This window comes from Magallana gigas, chromosome 3 (genome assembly GCF_963853765.1).
Source record: "Magallana gigas chromosome 3, xbMagGiga1.1, whole genome shotgun sequence".
NCBI classification, from domain to species: Eukaryota; Metazoa; Mollusca; class Bivalvia; order Ostreida; family Ostreidae; genus Magallana; species Magallana gigas.
In genome coordinates, this window is record NC_088855.1 from 32598563 (window position 1) to 32611143 (window position 12581).

At 32.8% G+C, this 12581-nt stretch overlaps 1 protein-coding gene across 2 annotated transcripts in view; it reads left to right on the plus strand.

Moving 5' to 3' along the window:
* Window positions 1–4125: 4125 nt before the first annotated feature.
* The window catches only part of LOC105343719 (A disintegrin and metalloproteinase with thrombospondin motifs 16), a 39235-nt gene continuing 30779 nt past the window's right edge, over window positions 4126–12581 (plus strand). Inside the window, exons 1-2 of one of the 2 annotated variants that reach the window (XM_020073512.3) lie at window positions 4126–4346; window positions 6872–7002. Coding sequence is in view for 1 of the 2 variants with exons in the window: in XM_011451188.4 (XP_011449490.3) it covers window positions 12374–12406 (33 nt within the window). In the remaining variant the exon portion in view is untranslated. Of the gene's footprint in view, window positions 4347–6871; window positions 7003–11583; window positions 12407–12581 lie in introns of those variants that run through there. The other variant, XM_011451188.4, reaches the window with a different exon arrangement.

Consider the following 12581-nt stretch of genomic DNA (forward strand, 5'->3'; position numbering starts at 1 on the left):
AATACATAGAGATTGTGAATTTTGATATCAAACTGTAGATCAGCTAAATCTCACACATGATGTAAGGCTCAGTACACAAATACTAAAGGATGTCATCCAGTATTGCTGAAGATATACTGAATTTATTCTGATATTTATTATATTATCCGCTAATTTTTGGGTTGGAAAGATCAAGTTTCTGTAAAAACAAAAAAAAACCTGTTGTCCCCTTTTTTCTAACCTGTTTGCTTAATCTTTCCTCTATAAAAGTTAATTTTTCATTCTATATTTGAGTATTTTATATGTACATTTTTAATTAAATGGTCAAGGTCGGAGATAAATGACTTTAAAAGTATTAATGTTATATCATCACTGTTGCAACTGAATGTCCTCAAGCATTGAATCCCAAAATATTAAAAATATTGAATTGTCCTCAAATTAGCAATTTATCTTATCATTTTGAAGTATTTATGGAATTTTGTTGTATCGAGCTAATGTAAAATATTTTATTCTTTTGTTTGAAGTGTGTAATCCACAATGATCCCATCCAATGCATTTTTAAAACTTGTGAATATCCAACAGTTTCTTATAAGCAACTTGAAGAGACACTTGGATGTACTACAGAATTCCTTTGCACTAGATGATTGATAGGTAATTGCATGCCATGTCCAAGATTGATTTGTATGGCCAAGTATGGAATTTCGAAATTCTGTCCTCAACAACTTTTTTTCTGACAGGGGATTGACCTATTGAGTGTTTAAGGGGACAGGATAAGAGGGGGAGACTTGAGCTGGAGGATCAGATGGGGGGATACTTTGACATTTGATAGGGATCACATTGCAGTATAGAGTACGGCATACTCCTACAACCTTCCAAAATGTTGTGTCCAAAGTATGTTGTGAACTGCTAGCTTGCTGGAGTTGGTAACAACATTTGATCGGATGTTTGAGTGACAACTTCTAACAATGCCTCCATTTTCTACCGCTCTGCTCGGTGCAATGGATCAATAATCAATTTCATACATTATTTTCGATTATTTGCAATACATATAGGGCAACTTCATGGTTACTAAAAAAGATTTTGCTGAATAAAAGATAAAGTTTATTCTGAAAATGGGGAAAGAGGTTGTTAAATACCATGTAGTTAATTAGTAAAATGAGATGGAGAGTTTTGAAAATGTGGAAGTTTATTGATAAGATTATATACCTGGTATAAGAAGTCAATGTTGCATCTCTTGACATACATAAGACTCTATCCTCCCAGTTTTAGGACCCACCAGGTGTTAGAAAATTGCTCAACACTCCATTAATTTATGAGCACTGAAATTCACACACAGAGGGAGCATATAAATTTTGTTGACTATTGTTATTTTGTCCTGTGTGGTCCAATTTTTGTCAGTGTGTTTGGAGTATGCTTGTTAAATATTTATAGAAGGCTCTTGGAATTGTACCCGAGTGGCAGCCTTTTTTTGACATCCATTCTACAACAGATTTATGAGTCTTTGTGATTTTCTTGTTTCCCTGCAAGACTCAATATTTGCTCATTATTGCAACATCCATGTTGTGTTTAAGACTCTGAGACGATTTCTGCAATCATTTCAGCCCCTACTCGATAGACAATGGATACCTCTCTCTGAAATCATCACCACTGATTAGAAAGAATTCAAGCATACTTCACAAAATTGGGTAAACACCAGCCATTGAATCTGCTAGGTTGGCATTTGCACAGTTGTCCTAGCTGTATCAGATTTACCTTTTTAACATGTTCTAGTTTGGAAACTTGGGTGAAGGTAGAATGTTATCTTATTCTATATATCTTGTGTCAGTAGGCTATTCTGGTGCTGTATTGCCTCTGTATCAAAAATTAATTAAAACTGTACATTTAAATGAAATTAATTACTGTAAATTAAGTATTGTGTATATATACATCATTTATTTTTTGCAAATGATAAGTTAAAAAAATCCTTGCAAGTGGTAAATTTATTTTCTGTTCAATATAGAAATATAAATAAGCAACTTAATTTCCTTACGCTCACAAGTAATACATTGTATAAAGTTTACAGTCTTATAGAAAACAGGAAGGGAAACGCGTAGGAATGAATGTGATGACCTATTTGAACTGCTTTAGACTAATAAGGGACCTTGATGGTTCCTCACAGAACTCTTGAATGCAGAATCGTCACCACCAAATTTTTTCTGAAAAAAACTCTGAATATGTCCTCTTTAACAATTTTTGACAAGCAACTCCACTTTGGGCACCATGAACACATCTTTATTGTGTAAGTCAGATAATTAATGGTTGGGTGTATGGAAATCCTTTCCTGATGTCACGGGTGATATCTGATTCAGAGTGTGAATCGGTTGGACATCGAGGAGGTCTGTCAGTGCTGGAGAGGAAGTCTGATGTGCTTGACTCATTGTTGGTTCCAGAAAGGAGGTGACAACACCAGCAAAGGGTTGAGTGGCTATTATGTCATCATCTGTTGAGGGGTTTTAAATGTCAATTTCTGAGTCTGTGGTAGTTATAACATAAAGAAGCAATAAATGAGCACCTATTGTGGTTCATTGCTGACAGATAAAGCTGTCGTGCGACAGTAAGTGCAAGTTTTGTACATATACCAGTCATCTACCTCGACATCTTATTGCAGTAGATGTTTTGAAAATAAAAACCGTGCCTAGAAATTCGGCTTACGGCCTCAGCTGGTTGACCACAAAGACTTCCATTTAATTGAGGCTCGATGATGAGTAATTCAAAACATCAACAGCTAGATCACTTTTTTATTGTTAAAACGTAACCCGAGTAACTAGTAATAGGAAATTGGGTGAAGGATTATACGATTAGCCACCCTGCTAGATTAACACTTTTAACCTTGCAGACAAAAAAGTTACACAAACAGGTGGTTTAATGAGTTTTCATTTCTATGATTCAGAGTTTTTTGGGTTATTTTATTCAAGACATCTTAATCATGGTTTTTTAGGTACATGTAGAAGTTCAAATTTTTTATTACAGAACAAATTGTGCTTTTGCATTTTGTTAGTGATTGCTTAGAGTGTGTCATTTCATAGCAAATCTGGTGAATTGAAAGTTAAGTTTCATTTTTAATGAAAAAATGTAATTTTGCTGTGTGATGCTAGTACTGTTGTGTCAAAGTCAAGCATCTTTCATTTAATCATAGTTAAATTTAAAAGAATTACATGTATGTAGACTGAAGTTTTATCCAAAATTTTTGTTAAACCCATGGAGTATGTGATACTCTTTTGGTATGTTTGTTCAAGAGATGGGAGTGCCAATGGCAAAGGTGGTATTGAGTGGATTTCATTACAGATTTCGATGAGATAAAGATATAAGACAGAAGAGCTGACATTGTAACACATCTCCCCAACAAAGGGTGTAAATTATCATATAAAATGTGCACATCGCTCATACAAAGGTTAAATTGCTCTGCGACACTCAATCTGAAAATTATATGGTTTCATGAATTAATTGCGGGCAGTGCTTTTTAGATTTCGCAATGATAACAATTCATTGGATTTCATTTGTTACAAGAAGTATATATGTGGAATAACAAGTGTCTCTTGATGAAAAGTTGCATGGTTTAAGTTTCCTTAGAATCTCCCACAAGAGTGCTATGGATCCGATTTTTGAAAGGTCCTTTAAAATGTCAGTGTTGGATGAAGCCACATTGTCTAGAAATATAGTTTGGAAAGACTATTTTAATAATATGTTTTTTTTCTTTCTTGTAGAACTTGAAGGGTATCTCGAATTCAAGGTCATAGTACCCCAGCATAAAACATGAGTTTGATATCTGTGTTAATGGCTTTTAATATACAATTACAAGTACTAAAGGAATAATTGTATGGAATAATTAGTTGCTACATAGGCGACATTCCTTAGCACCATGCCATGGGCCTAATTTTAATTCCAAAGCAAGAAATGAAAGATTTACTGAAAATTTTAAATATTTTATGATGAGAAAATTCCATTTATCAACAACAACAAAAAAAGAAAAAGAAAAAACGTACCCCTTAAAATTGCATTGTTAAGAAAAAAATAGCAAAAATGAATATACAATCTGTATTTTGGGGAGAAAAACAGTTCAACAGTTTGCCCTTGGTGACCAGACAGGATCTCGTAGACTTTATAATTGACTTATGTTGTCCCATTGTGTCTGCAGATCAAAAACATCCTTGTTCAGTCTGCACTGGTTCACGCTTTGATTTTGTCTCTTAGATTTTTTTGTTGTAGGTGACGTTATTGCTCCAAGAATACCACTTAGAAGTGTTTGACTTTTCTCTTCATGCACCCTCAACCAAACCCACGCCAGACCCCACCCAGTTCTTTTACAGACTTGAAGAAAATTACATGCTGTAAGTTTCACAAATCTGGCCTAATAAGCATTGAAACAGGTATTTTCGCATTGAAATGCTTCGCAAATTGCTCTCATTGAATAGTTATAGGTGGTCCATATTCACTTATAGGGAACATAACCAAGCTTTTGTGAGTCAATGACTTGAAAATGTAGCAGCCGTGTGTCAAAAATACTTTAACTACAGGGTTTTTTGTGTTTGTCGTAATCTTATTACGCTGAGCTCGAGAGTACGGCCAACTCCCCTTGGAAATCACCAAAGTTTCCACAACAAAATTATGAATTCATCTAGAAGCAATGAGGATGTACTGATTGGAGGGTTTTCTGTCTTTTTTTCTAACTGAATTGAATTGTGATAGAGATTTAAACAATGCTTGCCCAATAAATAGTTGGGTTAGGTAGAAATTTAGGGTAGAGAGTAAATCAATCTTAAGATAATTTAATCATTTTAATTTCAATAGTGTAACACCAACCGAACACTTTCAATTTGATTTAATAGAATGGGCAGTGAATTATGACATTCGTTTCATTTTTCTCATCAATTGAATAACTTTCAATAAAGTAATTATGATAGCTGCCACAAGAAAAACCTGTATACATGTACTAAATATAATTGGATGCAAATCTCTTTTTTATAGTAAATGCACACAAAGCATATAGTTGCTACCAAATATGTGATATTCATAAGGAGAAAATTTGAACTGTTCATTCCATATTAATTTATAGAAATTCTTTGAAGTTCTGAAACATTATTGCATTTACAGTTCATTGCAAAGTATCTTCTCTTCATCCAACATGGAATGAGATTCTTATTTTTATTTGAAATTATTTCACTATTAAGTTTGTGTACTTTTTCTCGTTGGTTTTTGGTTCAGGGTGGGGTTTTTTTTGGAATTTTTCAGATGAAAGCTGCTTAATTAATGCAAAAATCAAAATGATTGCACTTATATTGAAACAATTTACTTCTTAACTCTGTGATTCATCTTTGTAAATTGCAAATTTAATGTTAGAGATGCAAACCTTGATTGGAAAGCTGGTGTCTCTTCTTAGGGTTTTTATATTCTGCTTTGAAATGAAGAAGAGTTAATTACAAAACATGCTGTTTCTAATTACGTGTAGTAATTACTAGGTAACCTGATTTAGCTCACCTGATGGCAGAACATAAGGATTTTCTGGGCTCTGCAGAATTTCAATATAATGAAGTAATTTGGCAGATAATTTCTAAACTGCATTTGCTGCAATTTACCAGATACAAAAGTTGATTGATTGAAATGGAGAAAAATTGTTTTGGTGAACAAAAACCCCTTAAAACCCATCATTGCATGCTAGCATGAAAGTGAAATTCGTAACATAACTTAAAGACAAGTCATATGGTTTTTTTTTTATTATGGTAAGTGGTAGTATGTAATTTCAAATCATGAAAGTTAATAGGGGAGAAACTCGCTTTAATTTAGAATATTAACATTAGCAGAGTCCAGTAATTTTTTTTATAAAAGAAAAAGAAATTGGGCATGCATTCTGTGTATGTAAAATGGATTTATGCTCAAGCTTGACCATTTATTCTGATACCCCTTTCCTATGTTCTCCAGTTTAGACGGAGCATGCATTCAAATATTTGCTGCAAGATTATTGTAAGATTTAAGTCAAGGGGAGATATTTTTTTGAAATTTGAGAATTAAATGGTGGCCAGAATAGAAAAAAAAAGCTGAGAAAGTTTTAATTCGTTCTTACACAGGATTGCAAATTGGAATTTTTAAATGTTTCTGCTTCATAAATTTCCGTAAGAGGGTCTTTTATTCTAAATTCTAAATCATAACACCTCAATTGCCTGGAAAAGAATGAACCTGGGAAAAATATTTTTAGACTTGGGTCAATATTTCCCCTAAAGGTGTTGGAAAAATATTTGAAATAAACTTTAACATGTATGGTATATTATGAACTTTGAACACAGAAGTAAGAATAGAGTTTTTCATGCATTAAGGAACAATTGCTGTTGTGAATGACCGTCATTTTACACTGGTCAGTGAAATATAACAAAGTGCTGGTATTTGTTTATTTAAATTCCTTTAAACCCATTTTTTGCCGATATCTTTTCATGAAATATTTGGCACTTAAGGAAGAGACAGGTCATTAAATATGTAGAAGTGCAAAATAATTATGTGTATGTAGTTTTAATTGTGAAGTCGTGTTGGAAGAATGTAGTTGTGGAAGGTCACAGAGTATTATTAAAAACTGAATGATTGTAATTAAATAAATTCCCGATTTCATAATCAGATAAGCTGTAAGCATAAAAATTTATGAACTGAGTTATAGGGGAATCTTAAATAGAATCCAAGTCATAATATTCTACAACAGGGTTATGAATTTTTCAATATTTGCATGACCATACACTTAGGTGAAATTTAAGATGGTTGAAGTCTGGAGGAAATTCATATGACCAACAGTGGCGTCCACTGAAAAATCCATAAGCTATATTGAAAGAGGTGGGAAAAAAGCAATATATTTTTATGAATATTTTTTTTTCAGGTAACATGAGATTCATTTAGTGTGGATCCTTGGCGTGGATGTAGGGTCACTCTTAAGAGATCCAGGAGGTAAAAAGTAGATCGGAGGTCACAGGAGGTCAACAGCGTCCCCATAAATGTCCATCTAATAAGGTAAAGCTATCTTCAGGTGTAAAAACGTGGCACCCAATCACTCAGCCATTGTGTTCATTCATAGACATGCATCGCTACATTATGTTTCCCCTGTAGTATTAAGTCAGTCATGGAGTGCTGTGTGTACTGTAATTCTGTTTATAAGCCACCCCATCTGAATTGACAGAAGAAAAAAAATCTGTTAACTACTTGATATTTTATTTGGTCATATCATATGACTTATTGAGTTACATCATAAACCAAGTTTTTTCAAAAATTCATGAGAGGTATTGGGTGTAAATTTGTATTTTGGGGTTAAATGCATTACTATTATTATTATTTTTCCTGCTCATCCTCTTCATATTAAAATGTTTCTGTGTCATGACTTGGATAAAATTCATCTTGATAGGACAAACTAACATAGACATGCTAAGTCTAAGTAAATGCACATCAATGAAGCCCCCGGTGACTTGCAGAATGGAGTCGAAAATCAAGAGAATGAATGCACGATCTAGTTAATGAGATCAAAGGAACACAAGACAATGCATCTAGTTTCTCATGCCAACCCCATCTATACTGGAGATCTGCAGACTCCTGTCTTGTTTATTGGTGTTTAGTTCCAGTTGGTAATGTATGCTGTTTACATGTAGCTCACCTGGTTCAATCTCGGTGCAAAAGGTTTAAAGTTCCAAATTATAGAATTAATTGCCCATTTTGAATAGGTATTGGTGCTTTTTTTTTTTTGCCCCTCTTGAGACATTGTATACATTTTAATTTTGTTTTGCTTTTTGAATATTTTTTATAAAAATTGAAGAGAGATGAGAATTACTGGTAATTTGCTTTAAATGGTTTTTACCTCAAGTTATAAAACTTTTAACCCAAAACACAAGTTGCAATATATTCAGATAAAGAAGACCATAACCACTTTCAAGAAATGGCTTAATTATGATGTCATTTTGGATGAAATGCTACATCATCTCCTGACATACTGTAAACCAACTTTATTTCGCGATTAATTACTGATGAACTGGTTTGCGACGATCTATGTTCGTGACCAAACCTTATTCATACCCGTGTTGTTATAACAACTGTACAACAAGGACTGTTTCGCGGCGAGAAATATTCACGACGACAAGGCTCTCGCTAACATCGCGAAAATTTTGCGTATGCGAATAAAAATTGGTTTACAGTAGTTTAACACAGTTTCCTTTATTCCATCTCAAAGAATTAAGGTGGTATGTGATACCTGTCAATATTAATGTGGATATTAGTACATTATATTCAAAATACTTTCACCATTTTAGAATATTTTTAAAATTTTACAATTTGTTTTTAAAAAAAAGTTTGGTAAAATTTATTTAAAGTTCAAGCAGTATTCGAACTCATGACTTACAACTTTTGTGGTTTACACTCTTAATCTTTGTGCTACACTGTCATGTTACAAATTTGAGAAAAAAAAAAAATGTGAAATTATATCTTATTTCAATATTTATTTCGATAGGAAGAATGTCGTAATATTGAGAAGTCCCATACACACTTAATACAACCCTTATTACCTGTATATGATTTTGCTTAAACATGCTGACATTTGGCACCATGGACAGTACAATTTTCTCCGATTGATGCTTCTAGTAGTATGAAACAAGAAAGTGTGTTTCTTACCTAATGCTACCCCTAATGAGCCATCAAAATGACTGCCAATAGATGTGTTAACACCTAATTAGCCTAACGACTTTTCCACTTGTTTTAAATGCACTTGATGCACCTTGCCCACCTTCATGCAAGAATTTAAACCTTAGTAAGCAATTTTCTTCAACAATGACTGAGTTTTATTGTTAATGAAGAGTGGTTCTTTTGGGAACGTTAGCATTTCTTTACTTTTTCAAATTAATGTTACGTACACCAGTATATATATGGTTACACAGTATTGAGTTTCTGTTTTCAAACTGTGGCTTACCGGGTAATTAATAATTATATCAATTGAAAATTGGTAGCAGTTATTTTCATATATATACTGGTACCATACATAAATGCATGAACCTGTTTATGATGTATATAACATTTATTTGATGATGTACAATTCTTTGCCAAAATCCAAGATTTAATTAGTATGCTAGAGATATCAAAGTCATAAGCATTTACATACATCCAAGAAAAATAAATAACTCCCAATTGGTCTCTATTATTTCTTGATGTGTAAGATTCAGCTATACAGCTATTGGGATAATCTGTGGTTTGATATCTACAAGCAGGAGTTGATGAAAACATCACTCTACTCGGGAACCAACTATGTATGAACGTGTACAACTGATCTAAGATATATTGATATGAGAAATTAACACTAACTGGCGGAAGGCATGTACATATGTACATGTGATTCACCCTCAAGTTAACCCCCCCCCCCTTTATCCTCAACCAACAGCTCCCAGAATTCAGGTCAAAGTCATTGTAATGTTAATGACATTTATTTGCTAATTTTGGAATGGGGTGGGGGGGGGGGGAATTATGTAAAGATACTGGTAAAAAATCAGAATAGTTTAGATCTGATTATTTATTTTTTTTTTTTATCATATGACCATCAAAAGAGTGTAAGATAATCTTGTAAATTTAGATATTGTGAACGTTCCATACAGTATCAAACTCATATGACTACAGATATGGAAAGCATGTGCTTACAACAACTGGGCTAAATAAATAAACTGTTTTGAAAATAGCAAAAATATAAACTCAGCATTTTTTTAAAAGTTTATTTTGAACGAAAATGTTCCAGAAAATGGAGTTACTCCATATTTTTTTAATTAAATGCTAAATTTTTCTTCAGAAAGGATTTTAAATTGTGCAGTATACAAAAGAGAAAGGAAAATTATATACATGATTTAAATGATGTTGGATAATTTATGGTTGCATCCAGTTTTAAAAAAGTACAGTATATTACATGAAAGATTATTATACCGGTAGTTAAGAGGGAAGGGAAAGCTATAGCTAACTTGAAATTTTGGGTTGCTTTAGATGTAAGCATCACTGCAGGGTAAAATTAAATGTGCCGTAATTTTCGGTTTTTCGATCGGTATAGAAGCTACCTGCATGCATCTTGGAATTAAACGTTGTCGAGAACATGATCAAAATTGCAGGTGTCCTTGTTAGGTTTGCTCGATTACAATCACTCACATCTTGTTTCTCGCTGCACTTTTTTTTATATAATGATTATGGTCTACCTAGATATGAAGGTTGAATTTTGATGGAACTTCAAGAAAAATAGAGAGAAGAGAGAGAGAAGAGAAACACACCTGCTCACAACTTAGCCAAAAAAAGGTATAAAGATCTTTACCCTTCGTTGTAATTGCAAGGTGGAGGAATTCAGGTGCAACATGGGAGATGAAATGATAAACTGATTTTCTGTTTTAGACTGATTTTTAACTAATTATTGCCCAACTTGAATCACGATATGTACGTGTTCAAGAACACTTGATCATTTGTGCAACCAGCCATATTGCAAGTCTGAATTACTGTCAGATACAATATATACCTTATTGCTTAGCAGATGAGATAAATGATTTGTCTTTAAAAGTTAAATTATTATCAAAAAAATATGACACTTAAATTAGTTTTTATCTATGAAACTATATAGAGGGTGTTACTTCCAATGATCAAACGATTAATAGATCTTAATGAAACATAAAACCTTCACACTTTGTCTGGTTTTTAGTGTAAATTAATAGGTATTTGCAATAATTACAAATAAGCATGATTTTTTTTCAGAGTAAAATTTTTTTAGAACATTTTAAATACATTTTAAATGTTTTTACATAATGATATATTCTACATGTGAAAGGTAGTTTAGTACATAAAATATGTCTACTCTCCCCGATCGCTTGTTGTGTGACAATGGACATCGAGATTTCTGTCGGACATTTTGAGAACAACCCATTTAGAACATGTTCTTGCTAACATAATTAGGTTCTCACAATTGCAGAAAAATATTTTGTAAATTGTGGCACTCAGAATAACGGGGCAATAATGTGCAATGAATTCCTCACTAAAGTGTATTATTCAATGAGAAGTTTGGAGGTAAATAACAATGAATGCATTGGATGTCATTAGGATTAAAATGCATCAAATTTTAACCTGTTTAAATAACACAACATATATCCCTCTCTGCTTCGTATTTGAAAACTGCATTTGTGAAGCAATTTTTATTATTCAGTCGTGACAGAAATTTCTCTTGAGAGATATTTTCCTACCCTAAAAGAATAATAAAACTGTTTAAATCTTGTCTTTTCTTATAAAAAAAAATATTTTTTAAGGAGAGAAATAGATAATGGTAAAACTCAAAGGTAACACCCCAATTATTGAACATGGCTCGGAAATTGCAAGGTCTGCATTTCTCTAGCTCTGCTCAGCTTTCAAAATTGAGTGCACATGGTTTTTGTATATATGTATTATGAAGTTCTATACTCCTCAAGGTATGTGTATTAGTATAGTCTGAGTATCACAGAGAGCAAAGGTATTTTTTGTTATAGCTTCTCTGGCCCTTTAATAATTTTGACACTGTTATCAAATTTCTGTGGTATAAGCTACCTGTTGTTAGCCGATTCCTGATTGGCTGACGGCCTTTTACTATAATGCACACTTCTGGTGTATAGTATGAATTTGTTACATTTTGGACTACTTAAACTCTTGATTTTTCTTGTTGACTTATTAAACCTGCTGATTTGGGTGTTTGATTGTGACAAATTTAAGTGGGAATTATTTACATGATTATTTAATCCAGCAAACATTTTATGAAGTGCTGTAATAGTTTGTTTGTTCATATAGTAGGAGATGTATATGTGATGCTGCAGTTTTTACATTTGCTGAAGGAGGCTTATTTTTGATTGATGTTTAGACAGAGTTTGGAGCAGTTGTTTTAATGATTTGGTGATAAAAGAGTGAAAGAGATGCATTGGCAAATACCAAAATATGACAGAGGGCATGAAATTTGAAGAAAGTTTTCAGAATTGCAGAGATTAAAAAGTTGTCATTTTTTTTAATGGATGAAGAATTCTGAAGTTTGCCTGGCAGGTTATGATAAACATTAAGAGAGAGAGAGTGAGAGCCCTCTGAGAAATAGATGTATGCCAGAAATTAAATGTAGCCAAACACTTCTTACTGACAAAACGATTTCATTCATATCATGAGTAATTAATTGTAATTCAAGGTATGATACGAGAAACATTTGCAAAAAAACTCAGCATTTCAAACGAAAGAAAAACTGCAATAGAGAGAAAAGATTGATAGAAAAAAAGAGAGGGGAATCTTGAAATCATAAAAACCAGATCAGAAAAATGTGAAGAGAAGATGTTGAAGATAATGTTTATCCTATGAATGGATTATATGAGACTTGAATGAAACAATGATCATTGCAAGTGTGTGGGGTTTCTGCTATGTAAGTATATTCTTCTTATTTCCCCTTATATTTTGCCTGCGTGTTAAATATTGCAATAGCTATCATGCACCGCCAGAAGATAAAGTTGCATGTTTTATCTGATAGTAATGTTGTTAAGTATCTCGTAAAATATGCCACCTGATTTTCCAAGACTTCGTGAACCTTGTCAAGTCTG